General features: G+C 42.5%; 1 protein-coding gene across 1 annotated transcript in view; it reads left to right on the top strand.

Moving 5' to 3' along the window:
* Positions 1-11,037: 11,037 nt before the first annotated feature.
* The window catches only part of RAB1A (RAB1A, member RAS oncogene family), a 46,796-nt gene continuing 39,300 nt past the window's right edge, over positions 11,038-18,533 (top strand). The window contains exon 1 of the mRNA XM_066267255.1: positions 11,038-11,270. Coding sequence (XP_066123352.1) covers positions 11,248-11,270 — 23 coding nt within the window. The 5' untranslated portion in view covers positions 11,038-11,247. The remainder of the gene's footprint in view (positions 11,271-18,533) is intronic.

The raw sequence follows: 18,533 nt of genomic DNA, 5'->3' as shown, positions 1-18,533 counted from the left end.
TCATTGACTTGGGATGCTGAGGTCACTAGTTTGAAACCCTAGGCTTGCCCGGTAAAGGCACATTCAAGAAGCAACTACTAGGAGTTGATGGTTTCCACTGCCCCTCACCACCATTTCTCTTTTTTTCTCTAAAATCAATAAACAAAATATTTTTTAAAAAAATTACTAGGTGTTCAAACAGCCTTGAAACCCTGTTTGTTAGTCCCAATATCAAGGAAGGGGAAACTTGAAACTCTAGACATTAGACCTGATAACAAGGAAGCAAAGCCTTGAAACTAAAAGTATATAACTCCTAGACCCCAACAGGCAAGTCACTCAGGCTGGCTGAGTGGCCTGCTTGTGCCTCATGCTGAGCGTATAGCTTTGCCTAATAAATTGCTTGCTTTGCTTGAACGCTGCACCCTGTCTCTTGCCTACATTCTTTCTTGCAAGTGTAACAAGAATCAAGGAGGGAGAAACTCCTTTGGACTTGGGCTTTCTCCAGTGACAGTTTCTACTCCTGCTGTGTCATTAACTCACCCACTGGGCTCAGCTTTCTTATCTAAAAAAAAATCAAAGGTTTTGTTCTGTCCTTGTGTTCTCTGATTCGCATCACATTGTAGTGGAACAGGATAGTGTAGCCCAGTGTAATCAGCTTTAAGTTTTGTTCAGGGTGAATAAGGAGACTCATTGAGGCAGGGGGTGATGTAGAGATGTAAGAGTCTACATCCTATCTTTGAGTTTTTGAGGGAGAAGGCAGAGGTGAGTGAGTGGTCAACTCATCTCTAAAGTATCTCTCATCCCCAAGGCAATAGGGGGTCTTCTACAGGTTGAGAGGGGTGGGGAAAGGTAGAATAGGAGTGGGAAACACCTTACACTGAAAAGGGAATGAGTTTCAGGTGTGTTGAGAATATCTGGGGTAAGCTTGGGTATGAGGAGTTTCTGGAAGGAGGGGGGTGTTGGTGACTGGAAAGTTCAAGTCCTGAAAAACATTTCCAACTTTACAATTTCCCACCACTGCTGCCTACTTTCTGTAAATCAAATTTGGTGCTTTACAGTCATAGAAATAAAAGGATGTTTCTTACAATCATTGGACGCCCTATATCCAAAGTTCTGTTTGACACAAACTTTCTCCTTTACCAAAATCTAGTCAGGTTCCTTTGAGATTTATTCTCAACTAGGTCTCAATATCGGCCTATAAAAACTACTGACTTAGCACAAATAATTTTGTCCACCCCAAACATTCAAGAGAAAACTCACTCCCAGCCCAGGGATCATACTTGCACCACTGCCTCCAGTCATAAAGATGCAAAAGAGTCTGTAATGAATTGCTTTTTAAAAAAATACAGAAAGTTTGTCTTTCAGTTAAATGCCAATTAACAGACGCAGATTGACCAGTCACATGGACCAACCCCCTTTACACCCTTCAATACCTTTTCCTTAGCATGCCCCAGCTTTAAAAACATCTCTCTGTTGTTTTGGTGATGTTAAATTCAGTTCAAACTAAGCCCTTTCCCTTATTGCAATAGTTATTACTGAATAAAGTCTATTACTGCTTTAACTAGTGTCTGGCTTTCTCTGTCTCTGACAGTTTTCTGTGTTTTGTGTTGATTCAGAAGGGGGAAAATTTCTGGTACAGTCCTGTGTCCCTCAGCGTTTCAGTCAACGATAGACCACATATATGATGGTGATCCCATAAGATTATAAGGGAGCTGGAGAATTCCTGTGGTCTAGTGATGCTGTAGCCATCTTAAAGTCATACTGCAACACATTCCTCACTTGTTTTTGGTGATGCTGGTGTAAACAAACTTACTGAGCTGCCAGTTGTATAAAAGTTGTATATATGTTCAGTTACATACAGTACATGAAACCTTTTCTCCATCAGTCCTGTCTTGAACAGTACGTGAAACTTGATAATGATAATACTGTAAATGACTGTTGCTGGTTTATGTATTTAACTATATGTTGGGCAGATCAAGTTATTTTTTCTCACCGTTATTGTTAAAGATGGCTGCTGCCCTCACATGATACAGCTAGTTGCCCTTCGTGCTTGGGATGGGCTTGGTTATGCTAATGTGTGCGGGAGGAAGGGGTTGTCCCAGGGAAAAGTTTTAAAAGGAGTAGTTAAGAGGCCATTTTGGAGAGTGGCCACGTTCTTGTAGAGAGGAGGAGCCCATGCTGTAGCAGGGCAGAGAAAGTCCACGTGGAGGAGAGGAGGCAGCCAAAATAGAGGCAAAGAGGTGGGAGCCTTTGATTCTAGGAAAACTTGAATAAGTCAGTGGCTTTGGGAGCCCTGAATGGAAAGGGAAGTATTTCGTGCTGTGTGTATTTACTCACTTCACGGGTGTAAGCTAGGATTAAAGGAAAATGGACCACCAGCTTTTGGCTCAATTGTTTCTTTACAATCTATCTAAATCAAACCTGAATCTGTGTTGGCCAGGCGGCTTTGATAGCGGCCGCAAATACTGGCTTTACACTATATAATACTTTTGTTATTTTAGAGTGTAATCTTTCTACTTATAAAAAAAAAGTGTTGCCTGACCTGTGGTGGTGCAGTGGATAAAGCGTTGACCTGGAAATGCTGAGGTTGCCGGTTCGAAACCCTGGGCTTGCCTGGTCAAGGCACATATGGGAGTTGATGCTTCCAGCTCCTCCCCCCTTCTCTCTCTCTGTCTCTCTATCCTCTCTCTCCCTCTCTGTCTCTTTCTCTCTCTCCTCTTTAAAAATGAATAAATTAAAAAAAATAATAAAATAAAATAAAAATAATGAAAAAAAAAAAAGTGTTATATTGCCCTGGCTGGATATCTTGGTTGGTTACCATCATCTGAAAGAGCAGAGTTTACCAGTTCAATCCCTGGTCAGGACACATACAGGAACAAATCGATGTTCCTGTCTCTCTCTCTCTTCCTTCCTCTCTCTCTCAAATCAATAAAATAAACAAAAAAAGTGCTATAAAAAATAGACCCTGTTATGCTGGCAGCAGCTTCATACATCTTGTGTTTACAATGTCTCTTGATTCCATTGTGCTTGATTTAATCTCATGTTGCTTTGTATAGTAACAAGCTGTGAGGGCTCGTAACCTAGGAGAAATAGACTATACCATATAGTCAAGTATGTAGTAGGCTTTATCATTTAGGTTTGTGTAAGAGTACTCTGCAATGTTTGTACAATGATGAAATCACTTAGATTAATTTCTTAGAACATATCCCTTTGTTAAGTAGCACATGACTATAGTCTAGTATTTCCACAGTAGGACAGTTTTAACCCAGACCTCGAACTGCATAGCACTCACAGTCCTCCTCCTTTTTCACCCCACTCCACACCCATTCTCCCCTGTTCTCTGACTTGGTGGGGGCCGTGGTTCCCATGTTGGCAGGTAAAATGGATATTTCAGTCACTTTTCGTTCTTCCCTTCATCCCACATCTTCAGATTCTATCTCCTCCTCTTTGAAATCTCCTCTCCTTTCCATTCTTGATGCAATTGCTCTAGGTCAGGACACATTATCTCTTGCCTAAATGAATGTAATTACCTTTTAATTTGTCTCCCTACCTTCAAAATGCTCCTTATAAAACACTGAGCTGACCACCTGTATGACCAGCAGTCACGGCCATCACAGCCGCCTGGCACATGCAGGTTCCCATTAGTTTTGGATAGACGGTAGAGAAACAATGAAGCAAAGAAATGGTGGGCTATTATCTTTATTTTAGCTTCGCAACCAGCTGGCAAGTAAATACACACAGCAGGAAAACACTTCCCTTTCCATTCAGGGCTCCCAAAGCCACTGACTTTCTCCTGGTTTTCCTAGAATCAAAGGCCCCACTAGCTCAGGAAAGGTCACAAAGCCCCTCACCTCTGTTCCCTGTCAGCACCCTGCCATCTTGGCTGCCTCCTCCCTGCAACAATGTGGTCTCCTAGCTCCCCCTTCTTCCTTCTTCTTAAAACTTTTCAGCACAACAACCCCTTCTCCAGCAAACATTAGCATAACCAAGCCCCTTCCCAAGCAGGAAGGTAATCAGCCACCCCACGTGGGCAGCAGCTATCTTTAACAATAAAAATGAGCAAAATCAAATAACAGAATTTTACAAACTTATTTGCCCAACACCATTTCACTCTCCTCCGAACTTTTGGCTCTGCCTTTATTCATTGCCGATGAATAAAGTTAAAAATGCTCAGCAGGTATTTGGGGTTCCTATAATCTCACTTTAACCTCAATGTCTCCCACCTCATCTTGCAAGGAACTATGCCTTAGACACATGTGCATCTTCACATTTCTAGGCTTACACTCATATTCTTTTGTCATTCTAGGATAAATGGCTCTCTCTCCCCCATTTTTGTCAATGATCAATATTTTAATCTTTCAAGGCCCAATTGAAATATCATTTCTTGGCCCTGGCTGATTGGCTCAGCAGTACAGCATCAGCCTGGTGTGTGAAAGTCCCAGGTTCGATTCCTGGTCAGGGCACACAGGAGAAGCAACTATCTCCTTCTCCACCCTTCCCCCTTTCCCTCTCTCTCTCTCTCTCTCTCTCTCTCTGTCTGTCTCACTCTCTCTCTTTCTCTCTCTTCCCCTTCTGAAGCCATGGTCAATTTGAGCAAGTTGGCCCTGGGCACTAAGGATGGCTCCATGTTCTTGCCTCAAGTGCTAAAATAGCTTGATTGCTGAGCAACAGAACAGCAGCCCCAGATGGGCAGAGTATCACCCAGTAGGGGGCTTGCTGGGTGGATCCTGGTCAGGGCACATGAGGATCCACCCATGTGGATCTCTCTCTCTCTCTCTCTCTCTCTCTCTCTCTCTGCCTCTCTGTTTCTAAGTAAAACCAAAAAAACCAAATATCATTTTCTGCCTGACCAGTAGTGGCACAGTGGATAGAGTGTCGACCCAGAACACTTAGGTCTGAAACCCAAAGTCACCAGCTTGAGCACAGGGTTGCTGGTCTGAGTGAGCAGTTGTCTACACATTCCCAAGATCACCAGTTTGAGCCTGAGGTCTCCAGCTTGAGCAAGGGGTTGCTGGCTTGGTTTAAGCCTCAGGTTGCTAGTCTGATTCCTGGTCAAAGAGCACACAAGAAGCAATTAATGCACAACTAAGTGGAGCAATGAGTTGATACTTCTCTCACTCTTCCCCTTCCTCTGGCACTAACTCTTTCTCTCAAGTAAATAAATAAATAAAAACAAATTTTATTTCTTTCATAAAAGCATTCCCAATAATTTGAGTTGAAATTGTTTCCCTCCTCTGTACTTTCAACTCATACCATTTTTGAATGTCAGGTTCATAACTGAGGTGTAACTAACCATCACCACAGTGAAGATGTGGAATACTGTTGACCCTTGAACATGGAGGTTAGAGGTGTCAATCTTCCATGTAGTAAACAATTTGTGTATAACTACTGTATTTCTGTCAAACAAAGTTTCCTTCTGTCCCTTTGTAGACAACTCCCTCCTCCCACTCCTAGTTGCTGGCAATTACTGATCTGATTTCTGTCCCTATATACCTTATGTAACTTAATCTTATTTTTGCATTTTTCCTTGTAGGCCTTGTTTTTTTTATACATTTTTCTCTAACTGGGTTGTAATCTCCATGCAGACAGAGAGCTGTAATAATTCACCTTTGTATTCCTCATGGTTATAAGCACAAATTCCAAGCAGATTTATTATGTGCCAGGTCATAAATATTTGATAAAAGAAAAAGGGAAGAAAAAGAAAAGGAAGAAAGAAAAGAATCACTCAAAGAACAAATGGCCAAACCGCTCTAGAAGAGTTCTGATTCAACAATAGGGCAACCAACAGGCTCATGCTAGTTTAATAAATTATTCTGAGTTCTTAATCTGACATATAAAAGCAGCTACTCATAAACATCTACACATAAAATATAAAATATATTTTAGAATCAGCAAAACTGGTACTTTAAGTGTGGGAAGGAAGTCTTAATGTGGTCCCCAACCCCCAGGCCGCGGACCGGTACCGGTCTGTGGGCCATTTGGTACCGGTCTGCAGAGAAAGAATAAATAACTTACATTATTTCCGTTTTATTTATATTTAAGTCTGAATGATGTCTTATTTTTAAAAAATGACTAGATTCCCTCTGTTAAATCTAAGACTCACTCTTGACGCTTGTCTCGTAAGTTCAACAATTATATTTAAAAATACCACAGTTTTTACGCCGGTTGCATAATATTATTTTGTGCATTTATCCGTCCCACCCTAAAGGCCGGTCCGTGAAAATATTTTCTGACATTAAACTGGTCTATGGCCCAAAAAAGCTTGGGGACCACTGATGTAAATGACATATAAGTTGTAGTAGAGTGTAGGAAACAACCAGGCACTACTTCAAAGCTAAGCTGCCTCTGATCTCCTTGCATATTACACTATAACATCTGAGGTCTTCTGTCATTGGTATACAGCAAGTATACTTAAAAATTTCAGGGAAGCTGCTTGACCAGGCAGTGGCACCGTGGAGAGAGCTTCAGACTTGGAGGCGGAGGACCCACGTTTGAAAACCTGAGGTTGCCAACTTGAGCACAGGCTCATCCGACTTGAGCACAGGGTGGCTGGCTTGAACATGGGATCATAAACACGGCCTCATGTTCACTGGCCTGAGCCCAAAGGTCGCTGGCTTGAGCAAGGGATCACTTGCTCTGCTGTAGAACGCCCCCACCTCCCACCCCCATCAAGGCACTTATGAGAAAGCAATCAATGAACAACTAAGGTGCCGCAACAAAGAATTGATCCTTCTCATCTCTCTTCCTTTCTGTCAGTTTGTCCCTATCTGTCCCTCTCTCTGACTCTGCCAAAAAAAAAAAAAGTTTCAGTGAAGCGGTGGCGCAGTGGATAAAGCATCTACCTGGAATGCTGAGGTTGCTGGTTCGAAACCCTGGGCCTTCCTGGTCAAGGTACATACAAGAAGTAACTACTATGAATTGATACTCCTGCTCCTAAACTTCCATCCTCTCTCTCTTTCTTTTTATTAACATTTTTAAAAAAATTATTTATTCATTTTAGGGAGGAGAGAGAGGGAGAGAGAGAGAGAGAGAGAGAGAGAGAGAGAGAGAGAAGGGGGGAGGAACAAAAAGCATCAACTCCCATATGTGTCTTGATTGGGCAAGCCCAGGGCTTCAGACCAGTGACCTCAGTGTGCCAGGTTGACACTTTATCCTCTGTGCCACTATTGGTCAGGCCATCCTCTCTCTAAAATCAATAAATAAAATAAAATAAGTTTCAGGGAAGTTAAGGAAAGGAGATAGGTAATAACATTTACTTTATAATCTTTTTTTTCTTTTTTTTTGACGAGAGAATGATAGACAGAGACAAACAGATGGACAGATAGGAAAGGAGAGAGATAAGAAACATCAACTTGTTGCAGCACTTTAGTTGTTCATTGATTGCTTTCTCATATGTGCCTTGATGGGGGTTGGGGGCTTCAGCTGAGCCAGTGAGCCCTTGCTCAAGCCAGTGACATTGGGCTTAAGTCAGTGACCGTGGGGTCATGTCTATCATCCCATGCTCAAGCCAGTTACCCCGTGCTCAAGTTAGTGAGCCTGCGCTCAAGCCAGATGAGCCTGTGCTCAAGCCGGCAACATCGGATTTTGAACCTGGGTCCTCAGTGTGCCAGGTCAACGCTCTATCCACTGCGCCACAGCCTGGTCAAGCTATTCTTTATAATCTTAAATTTTTTTTCTTCCACTGATGAGAGAGAGAGAGAGAGAGAGAGAGAGAGAGAGAGAGAGAGAGAAAGAAGCAATCAACTCATTGTTCCACTTAATTGTGCACTGACTGCTTCTCCTATGTGCCCTGACCAGGGATTGAACCAGCAATCTCGGTGCACCAGGCTGATGCTTTATTCAGTTTTATTCACGGAACTTTTATAATGTTTTAATTTAATTCTTTTTTTTTTTTTTTTTTTTTTTTTTTTTTTTTGTATTTTTCTGAAGCTGGAAACGGGGAGAGACAGTCAGACAGACTCCCGCATGCGCCCGACCGGGATCCACCCGGCACGCCCACCAGGGGCGATGCTCTGCCCACCAGGGGGTGGTGCTTTGCCCCTCTGGGGGGTCGCTCTGCCGCGACCAGAGCCACTCTAGCGCCTGGGGCAGAGGCCAAGGAGCCATCCCCAGCGCCCGGGCCATCTTTGCTCCAATGGAGCCTTGGCTGCGGGAGGGGAAGAGAGAGACAGAGAGGAAGGTGGGGGGTGGGGGTGGAGAAGCAAATGGGCGCTTCTCCTTATGTGCCCTGGCCGGGAATTGAACCCGGGTCCCCCGCACGCCAGGCCGACGCTCTACCGCTGAGCCAACCGGCCAGGGCTTTTTTTTTTTTTTTTTTTTTTTTTTTAATTTAATTCTTATAACTACTCTATCACTTAGTTTAAAAATTATTAGGAGGCATTTCTTTGTTGGAAAAGAAAATTGGCAATTCAAGGAAACTTAGGGGTATATCTCTAGGGGAAGGGTGGGTTAAAAATTATATTTTTGGGCCCTGGCCGGTTGGCTCAGCAGTAGAGCGTCGGCCTAGCGTGCAGAGGACCCGAGTTCGATTCCCGGCCAGGGCACACAGAAGAAGCGCCCATTTGCTTCTCCACCCCTCCGCCGCGCTTTCCTCTCTGTCTCTCTCTTCCCCTCCCGCAGCCAAGGCTCCATTGGAGCAAGGATGGCCCGGGCGCTGGGGATGGCTCCTTGGTCTCTGCCCCAGGCGCTAGAGTGGCTCTGGTCGCAACATGGCGACGCCCAGGATGGGCAGAGCATCGCCCCCTGGTGGGCGTGCCGGGTGGATCCCGGTCCCGCCCATGCGGGAGTCTGTCTGACTGTCTCTCCCTGTTTCCAGCTTCAAGAAAAATGAAAAGAAAAACAAAATTATATTTTTGGCCCTGGCCGGTTGGCTCAGTGGTAGAGCTTCGGCCTGGCGTGCAGAAGTCTCGGGTTCGATTCCCGGCCAGGGCACACAGGAGAAGCGTCCATCTGCTTCTTCACCCCTCCCCTTCTCCTTCCTCTCTGTCTCTCTCTTCCCCTCCCGCAGCCAAGGCTCCATTGGAGCAAAGATGGCCTGGGCGCTGGGGATGGCTCCTTGGCCTCTGCCCCAGGTGCAACAGAGCCACGCCCCCGGAGGGGCAGAGCATCACCCCCTGGTGGGCAGAGCATCGCCCCTGGTGGGCGTGCCCTGTGGATCCAGGTCGGGCGCATGCGGGAGTCTGACAGTCTCTCCCGGTTTCCAGCTTCAGAAAAATACAAAAAAAAAAAAAAAAAGTACGAAAAATTATATTTTTGCCTTTACCAGATAGCTCAGTTGATTAGAGTCTGGACCCAATATGCCAAGGTTGTGGGTTCCATTCCTGGTCAAGGCACATACGGGTATAAACCAATGAATGCATGAATAAGTGGAACAATAAGTTAATGTTTCTCTCTCCCTTTCTCTCTAAAATCAATCAATAAATAAAAAATTTAAAACCCACCAATTTTTAAAAAATTGTATTTTTGGTTCAAGATGAGTTTTTCAGACATTTTCTGAGGTTTTTTGTTTTGTTTTGTTTTTTCCTGTTAAATCACAATAAACAAGAAAGGACAGGAATCTAGGGTAATAAACACTTTTTGATGTCTATCATTGACCCATTCAAAGTGCTTCTGACGTGGTGACCATATTCATTTCATTAGTCAAGAAGATGTGAAGGAACTCTAGTTTACTGTTTGCTGAGGTTGTCAACTAAGGCACACGGTGGAATTTAGAGGTTAAAGGGTATAATTAGCAAATAGAAAAAAATATGGAACTTCTTTCCATGTTTTGCTGTCACGGTAATTCAAAGTGATTTTGCAATCACTCTTGGGAGATAATTTTCTCGGTTCTTAGAACAAGTTGGAAGATAAACTTTGGACAATATACTATGCCCTTTGTAATTAAATAACCCAAGATAATGTGTTAAAGTTTAGTGGGGATTTAAATTCCTGAGTTAATTAAAGAGAGCTGTTAAGACCAAAATATGTGTTAATACTAATCCTGAAGTTTCTCGGCATTATATAGTGATGAACTGTATGCTTCTATCGCTTATTAATTTTCGATCTTGCAGATCAGCTCAGCATTAAACAATTAAAAATAAGTACAATCCAATATGAAGGCTGAGATCAAGACAGGGACACCCTAAATTTTTGGTTAACTCTGGGCTGTGTCCCTTTCACGGAATGTGAAGCCACTGAAAACTGTGGGGTCGGGATGGAAGTGCTGTTCCAGGAAGATTAATTTGGCCATGTGCATGCAAATGGCCTGAACAGAGAGGAGCTAGAGGCAGTCTACTACGAGGCTATTGCAATATCCAGACTGCGGAGAGCAGGGCTGAAAGGGGATAGCAAGAAATTAGAAAAGAAAATGGTATTGCCTGTAGAGTTACGTGAGGAAGAAAACTTAAAGAAAGGCTTCGTGTTTTCCAGAGACACAAAGTTTTCAGCAGAGGCCCCTTGACTCATCTTCGTCCTTATAGCGGACGTCCTGAAACCAGCCTGAAAGCTTAAGCTTCAAGCTGGTCAGGGCAGTAAAAGGCGCACGGCGGACAGGACCTGCCAGGAGAGTCCTCCAAGCCCCCTTCCCTCCTCTCCTCCTCCTCACGTGAGATGCCCTTTAGGTCCAGACCCCTTTCTCTTCACCCTACAGCATCCCTTGATCTTGCCTCCACCCCCATCCTCCGTCCGCCGCCAGCACCGCCCTCTGCCCCTTCCCAAACCTCCCCTCCCTTCGGGGGGCGCTGACTCTCCCGGCTGCCACGTCTCACTGATGACATCACCAGGGCCGCTCGGCCTTAGCCAATCCGCTAGGGGGAGTCCGAGCGAAGTTCTAGCGAGTCAGCGGGGAAGGGAGCAGGGAGGGGCGGAGGGGGGCGGTGAGAGAGTGGGGAATGGGGTGGGCGACAACCCCTCAAGTACGCATGCGCCAAAAGCGCGGGGCTTGGCGGGAAGTTGAGTCTTGGTCTGCGCACCATGCCGCTAGTCTCCATCGCCCACATACGCACAAGCAACACTCTTTCCCGACATGCCACGCGGTGCGGCCGCCCTCTGAGCTATGTAAAGGCCCTTCGGTCTAAGGCTTTCCTATTTCCTGGTTCGCCGGCGGCCATTTTGGGTGGAAGCGATAGCTGAGTGGCGGCGGCTGCTGATTGTGTTCTAAGGAGACGGAGTGGGGGAAGACGTTTGCTCTCCTGGAACAGCCTATCTCATTCCTCTCCGATTACCCGTGGCGCGGAGAGTCAGGGCGGCGGCTGCAGCAGCAAGGGCGGCGGTGGCGGCAGCTGCAGTGACATGTCCAGCATGAATCCCGAATAGTGAGTGCAAGAGAGCACCGGTCGGCTGGGTCTGTGGGCCAGCTTGGGAAAGCTTAAAGGGGGCGAGGAGGGCTGCGAGGTGAGGGTCCCGGCCCCGGTCTGGGTGAGGTGAGGCTGATGGGGCTGAGAGGCTGGCGGCCGGGAGTCCGGGCCCCATTGTCTGACGGAGGAGGGCGGCCTCGGGGAGGGGTCGGGCCGGAGGGGTGAGCCGCCAGGGCCTGGACCGGGTCCGGGTGGAGGCCTGAGTGCCAGGTTGGTGCGGGGGGACAGTCCGCTGAGAGCGGCGGGGCGTTTGGGAGTCCGTTGTGGGGCGGTGGGGAGGAGTAGCTCCTCTCGGAGGCAGTGAGTTTGGAAGGAGGACTTATTTTTAAGGGGAGAGGACACTGTCAGACTCGGCGCCCGCACTCTGCGGAGCTGTCAGAATCGTCTGGGTGGAGAGCAGTGTACTTGTAAATCCTGAGCTTGTTGGCTCCCTTCCATCCTCCCCGCCAGGTTGTAGGTAATATGGATGTTTTTCATTTTTCAGGACTACGTGGGGTTGAGGGGAATGAGTGGATGATAGACGAAATTTGAAATATGTAGTTTTCTTTTTAAATTATTTCCTAGAGTTTTTCAAGAACTCGCCAGGGCCATTGACTTCCTAAAATATAGAGGACACTAAAATCATTTTGTGTCGTGTAGCTCTAGAAAGAGAAAGACTAAAATCTTAGGAACTTCTTTTCTGGTATTAATGAGTTAAAGGAAGACTTTGCTGTCAAGTTGAAAAAGAAACGAGTGGGCCCTATGATAGATCTGTAGGTTTTGGATTACCTACTTGAATGTTTGCAGATAGGGAATGAGGTTCCATGACGTGTCATGAAAAGTTAATGCATTTCTTTTTCTTGCTTACTCAAGAAGTCACCACAGCAGATGTGACACACCTGGCACTTTTCCTGGGAACTGGTGTTCCCTTTCCTTGGGAAGACTTGGTTGGGCTGTCTTAATGGCCCTTAAAAATCCTCCTACAGTTTGCATACATAAATTAATGAATAATTGGAGGAGATTTAATTGGTATTCCTCCTCGGTGTCAGAAGGGTTTGGGGGACAGGGTGAATATTTATTTTTAAAGGAAAAATCAGTAGTTGTTCTAAAAGTTGAGTTTATTTGCTGCTTTGTCAATTAAACATTTCCCCTACAAGGTCCACCCATCAGTTTAGCTGACTGTCATGTGTGTGTCACGTGGCTCTTGCAAAATGCATTCTGACTTCAAGTTTTGTAATATTGTGGTTTGATGCTAAAATGTCCTCTTTTTGTACTAAAGAGGAGCCATAGTGTTCTATTAAAATTGTATAAGCTTTAAGAATTTGAGGATAGTGTCCTCATAGTGTCATACTTGCTGAGTTGGCAGTTTTACAATTTATTTATGAAGAGTTCCAAGGACAAAGTTTGTTTTGCATAGTTGGGTACAGCTGATCTTAAGTTCCCTAATTTAGCAATTTTCCTGGCAACAATAAAGTACATGAATTTGCCACTTTCTGGTGGTTTGTAAACCTCTTTTGTTCAGGAGGTTTCTTATATTTGCTACTGCATATATTTAATACTGTAAATAGATTTTGTAGATTAGTTGAACTGAGCAGTGACATAGTAGCCTCTGAGTATTTCTCCTTTGTAAAAATAGGGTAATAGTCATTATTCCTATGAGGGTAGTTGTGAGATTCAAGTACTATATGTGTAAAAAAATTTGGAAAACTGTAAGAGCACACTAGGTGCTCTACATCATTATCATGTAAGACATTTTAGTAGTGCTAGGATTTAGGAATGTAATCCATACTCTCAAGGAGCTAATAATGAAATATAGAAAGTGGGTTTTATGTATGTCAAGTATCAGTAGATATAGCAAGTTCCAGATGTGCACCGTGGATTGGAGCAACAAAATTTCAGAGGAGGGTAGAAGTTGGCTATTGGATTCAGGAAGGAAAGAAAAGACCTGTTAGGCAATTATTATCAATAGTTTTGGAGAAGCAGACGTAGTGAGGAGGATATTTCAAGTGGGAAGAAGAAAGATTAAATGGCAAGGATTGTAATTCTTAAGTAAATACAGTGTCAAATCGTCCTTCCTTTGAATTCTCTGGGGTAATAACCTCAACAGAACCAAACTCCAAAATCATGTTTGTATTTTTCCTTGCATCAAATATGCCAGTACCTGGCCTGCTATATTTATGTTCTATATCATGTCTGGTAAAATAATCTAGGAGTTTTGGGAAACCTTCTGAAAAGCATTAGTGAAAAGTACTTCAGGTGGGTGAGTGGTGGTTGTGGATATTTTATAGTGGGAGCTCGGGAGCTCACAAGGGCAACTGGCAAATTTTTAGCAATCTGATTTAAGCCGTTTCTGTCTTTAATAAGATTTGTTGTCATAAAAGTAATTAGAGAAAAGAAGGAAATTATTAGTTTTATCACCCAGACACATTTACTTGAACACCTTGTTCTAAACTTTAAAATTTTACATTTTTTCTTAAATTAAAATTTTTAATAATTTCATGATGGGTTCTTTTTTTTTTTAAGATTTTTCTTTTAGATTGCTTTTAGAGAGACAGGAAGGGGGCGGGGAGAGAGAGAATGGGAGGGAAGCATTCATTTGCTGTTCCACTTAATTGTGCCTTCATTGATTGCTTCCTGCCTGTGCCTTGACCTGGGATGGAACCCACAACCTTGTTGTTTGAGGACAGTGCTCTCACTGACTGAGCTAATCTGCCAGGTCCTCCATGATGGATTCTCGACAAAAGAAAAAGTTGGGTTCTGGAACAGGATTTTAGATTTGATTACCTGTTGGTAGCTTCATTACTAAATGCTTTAATTTTATGATCTTTAAGTTGTAAGCTTTTGGTTTTGGAGTGAGCAGAATAAGAAGTATGTCAGTCACTGATTACATTTTAAGCTGTCCCTTTGACTATTATTTTTCTGATTTGGAAAAATTGGAAGTCCAGGGTTATCTTTATGGTAGAAATTAAGGGTAATAATGATTGACTCAATTTTAAGTACAAACAAAAAAAGCAAATGGAAGTTAAATCTGAACAGTGGGAAAGGATGGGAAGTATCAGAGCTTTCTTTTTTTGGAGATCCGAAGAAAGATTTTGATTTCCTGAGCTAGGTGGTAAAGCAGGCAGTGATTATTTCAGCACACTGGTTAAGAAATATGTACTTAACATTATTCTCATACCAGAAACATTTTTCCTAATCTATTAGCTTCTAGTGGGTTTTTTTAGTGTCAAGAAAATTATTTTGGCTGCTTCATCTATAAGGAATGTGTTAAGAATACAGTATGTGTACCTATCATGAACATACCAGTTAACTGTAGTATGAAGAACTATAATAGTCGACTTGGATCAACTGTGCAGAAGAATTTTATACTAATTACCTTGTTTTTATAGTTAGTTTGCTTTATAAAACCATAGCTCCAGATGATATTGAGATCATGGCTCAAGATTTAATCAGTTCTTCAAACTTCTTCTGTTGTGGTGGACTCAAGAAACATTCGACTTTTTATTTTCTTTTTCTCCAACATTGTGCTTTGAATAAATCTTCTAACATATACTTGAAAGTAAAAGCAGATTAATTAGATCTGTTATGTATCTGATAGTATATTTTATTAATGACTATATCATTACTTACTTTCATATAATTTTTAGTTAGGATTTTTTTTAGAAAAGCTGAAAATCAACTAAAAGTAAGTTGTCTTTATTGGTTGTCTTGATGACTTTTTGGTATTGGTAATGGTTTGAAAAATTCAGAAAAGTTTATAAAGAAGAAAAATAACCAGTATTTTCACTATCAAGAATATGATTTTGGCCCTGGCCGGTTGGCTCAGCGGTAGAACGTCGGCCTGGCGTGCGGGGGACCCGGGTTCGATTCCCGGCCAGGGCACATAGGAGAAGCGCCCATTTGCTTCTCCACCCCCCCCTCCTTCCTCTCTGTCTCTCTCTTCCCCTCCTGCAGCCAAGGCTCCATTGGAGCAAAGATGGCCTGGGCGCTGTGGATGGCTCCTTGGCCTCTGCCCCAGGCGCTAGAGTGGCTCTGGTCACGGCAGAGCGACGCCCCGAAGGGGCAGACCGTCGCCCCCTGGTGGGCGTGCCGGGTAGATCCCGGTCGGGCGCATGCGGGAGTCTGACTGTCTCTCCCAGTTTCCAGCTTCAGAAAAATACAAAAAAAAAAAAGAATATGATTTTTTTTTAAATTTTTTAAATTATTTTTTTTGAGAAAGAGTTATTGGTTTTTCTATTTATTAATGCATTTATTTGGTTGATGCTTGTACGTTCCCTGCCCAGGGATCGGACCCATAACCTTGGCATATATTTATGATGTTTTAACCAGCTGAGCTACTTGGCCTGGGCAAGAATATGAATTCCTAATGTATATAGAGAATAAACATATATAGTACTTTGGCTAGTGTAAGTTTCTAGTAGCTATGTAGAATTTCCACAAAATGCATCTTAAGAGTTTTGTGTCAATAGATGATCTTATAGTATCATTTAAAGATAATGGAAATTTTGCATTTAAAAACTTCTTATTCATTAAATTTAGTTAAAGAGACATGTTGACAGTTTCTTACATATTCCAGAAAATAAATCATTTAAAGCTTTTTTAAAAATATTATCTTAACGATGGACAAACTTAAGAATCAAGTGTTGCCTGGCCTGTGGTGGCAAAGTAGATAAAGCGTTGACCTGGAATGCTGCATTCGCCAGTTTGAAACCTTGGGCTTGCCTGATCAAAGCACATACGGACAAGCAATTGATGAGCAACTAAAGTGAAGCAAATATGAGTTGATACTTCTCAGTTGTCTCGCCCCTGTAAAATCAATAAATAACAAACCTTCAAAAAAAAAAAGTGTTTTCTTGCCAACTCTTTAGTTGGCTTTAAAAGAGAATTTTGCTGAGTAATTTTTTTTTTTTAATCCTGGAAGCAATTTTAGTAATTTATTTGTGTGCTAATATCTTGTTAATTCACATCCTGTTAGCAATTGTTTGGCTGTGTTTTCTCTCCTTGGCATTTTTGGACTGTACACATATGATGATTTTACTATTTGCAGTTGTAGTAGTTAAGTTTATTTTTGACTGTTAAGAATAGCTTCTTGGTCCCGGCTGTGTAGCTCAGTTGGTTGGAGCATCGTCCCAGTGCACCAAAGTTGTGGGTCGATCTCCTGTCAGGACATGTACAACACTTAACCAGTAAATGCACAACTAAGTGGAATAACAAATCAATGTCTCTCTCCCTTCCTCTCTCTTTAAATCCAATAAAAATAAATTTTAAAAGTTAAAGAATAACTTCTTTGAATTGCTAATGTTATCTACTTTTTGTCTCTTCCCTAATAATGAAAAAATGTAGGGTTCAATAAATGCTTTTTAAGGTTTTGAGATTTTGAAAAGATTTACTAAAAAAATACTTTGGTTTAAGATGAAGAGAAATAAAAAATGGGTGGAGGATTCCAGTGAATGAGATATTTTAGATGGGTAGCTTATCAGTTTTTACCACTTTTTTAATGGCATTTTGGAGTTTTGAGATTTAGGCAAAATGCCCACACTTTATTATTATTATTTTTTAATCTTAGAGGGAAAGGGAGAGGTCAAGACTATTCCACTGATTTCCTGTAGAGGGTGGGGCTGAGATTGTTTCTTTGATGTCTGAAATAGAATTCAGGGAAAAAAATCTAGGGCTTGGCTTTTCTGTGTAACTACCCTATGAGTGTTTCAGATTATAAAAGTGTAATGGTGGAATATTTGGGGGAAAAAAAGAATTCTGAGGCTATAACAAGCCAGAGGACAAGTGCTTGTTGACTGACGTAAACATGTGAAATATGGTATAAAGCAGTGGTCCCCAACCTCCCGGGCCACGGACCGGTATTGGTCCGTGGGCCATTTGGTACCGGTCCGCAGAGAAAGAATAAATAACTTACATTATTTCCGTTTTATTTATATTTAAGTCTGAACGATGTTTTATTTTTTTTTAAATGACCAGATTCCCTCTGTTACATCCCTCTAAGACTCACTCTTGACGCTTGTCTCGTAAGTTCGACAATTATATTTAAAAATACCACAGTTTTTACGCTGGTCGCATAATATTATTTTGTGCATTTATTCGTCCTACCCTAAAGACCGGTCTGTGAAAATATTTTCTGACATTAAACTGGTCTGTGGCCCAAAAAAGGTTCGGGACCACTGGTATAAAGAATTAGCAAATGGGAATTTTCCTTGGTACTTTTGTGACTGGTTGGTTCAGTTAGTAAGAACACCCTGCTTTTTAAATCCAGGATTGTGATAGGTTCCAATTAAATTTATCCATGTTTGTAGATTTTTAATTCTGACAGGTAATAATGTTAAATGTGAGTGCCTTAAGAGGACAAAGGGAAAGGGGATGATAGGATGGGATAAATCTGAAGGAAAGGGGGAGGGAGATGTTGGGAAGGGGTCAAGGGAGATGTTGAGGGGAATACGGGGGTGGGAGAATGCATTCCCAGTGACCCTAGAATCTATGTAAACACAATAAATAAAATTTTTTAAAAAAGGAAAAAAGTGTGAGTGCCTTTGCTCACACGGGAACCCTGTCTTTGGAAATATTTTAAGATAATAGTAGCTACAATTAGTGCTTACTCTTGTGTGCTAGCCACTTGGGTCTTTTGTTTGTTTTTTCTTTTTCTTTTTTTAGAGAGAGAGGAGAGAGAGAGAGAGAAAAGATGGGGGGAGGAGGAGAAAGCATTAACTCATACAAATTGCATCTGGTATGTGCCTTGACCCTGCAAGCCCGGGGTTTTGGACTGACAACATCAGCATTCCAGGTCCATGCCTTTAAAAATTATTTTATTTTAATTTATTGATTGATTTTAGCCAGAGAGGAAGGAAGAGAGAGAGACAGGAACATTGATCCGCTCCTGTATGTGCCTTGGCTGGGGATCGAACTATCAATCTCTGTGCTTCAGGGCAGTGCTCCAACAAATGGAGTTATCTAGCCAGAGCTCCATGTCCGTGCTTATCCACTGTGCTACCATAGTTCAGGCTGTTGGTTTATTTTTCTTGGCTAGGGTTTTTACACAGTGCACTTTGTTCAGTCTGTACCTCAGATTGTGAACTTTACAAATAAACGTAGTGAATTATATAATTGCAGTTTTCTAAGAACAATAATGGGTTTAACTTGTCTGAATGTATTTATTTTAAGTAACAATAACGTCTGAATATATTTCCTTTAAGTAACAATAGTACTTAAGTGGAATTTTCTTGTCTTTTCCACTCT

The sequence above is a fragment of the Saccopteryx bilineata genome, chromosome 3, assembly GCF_036850765.1.
Source record: "Saccopteryx bilineata isolate mSacBil1 chromosome 3, mSacBil1_pri_phased_curated, whole genome shotgun sequence".
Lineage (NCBI taxonomy): Eukaryota > Metazoa > Chordata > Mammalia > Chiroptera > Emballonuridae > Saccopteryx > Saccopteryx bilineata.
The sequence above is the reverse complement of the archived record's forward strand: the minus strand, read 5'-3'. Positions and strand labels throughout refer to the sequence as shown.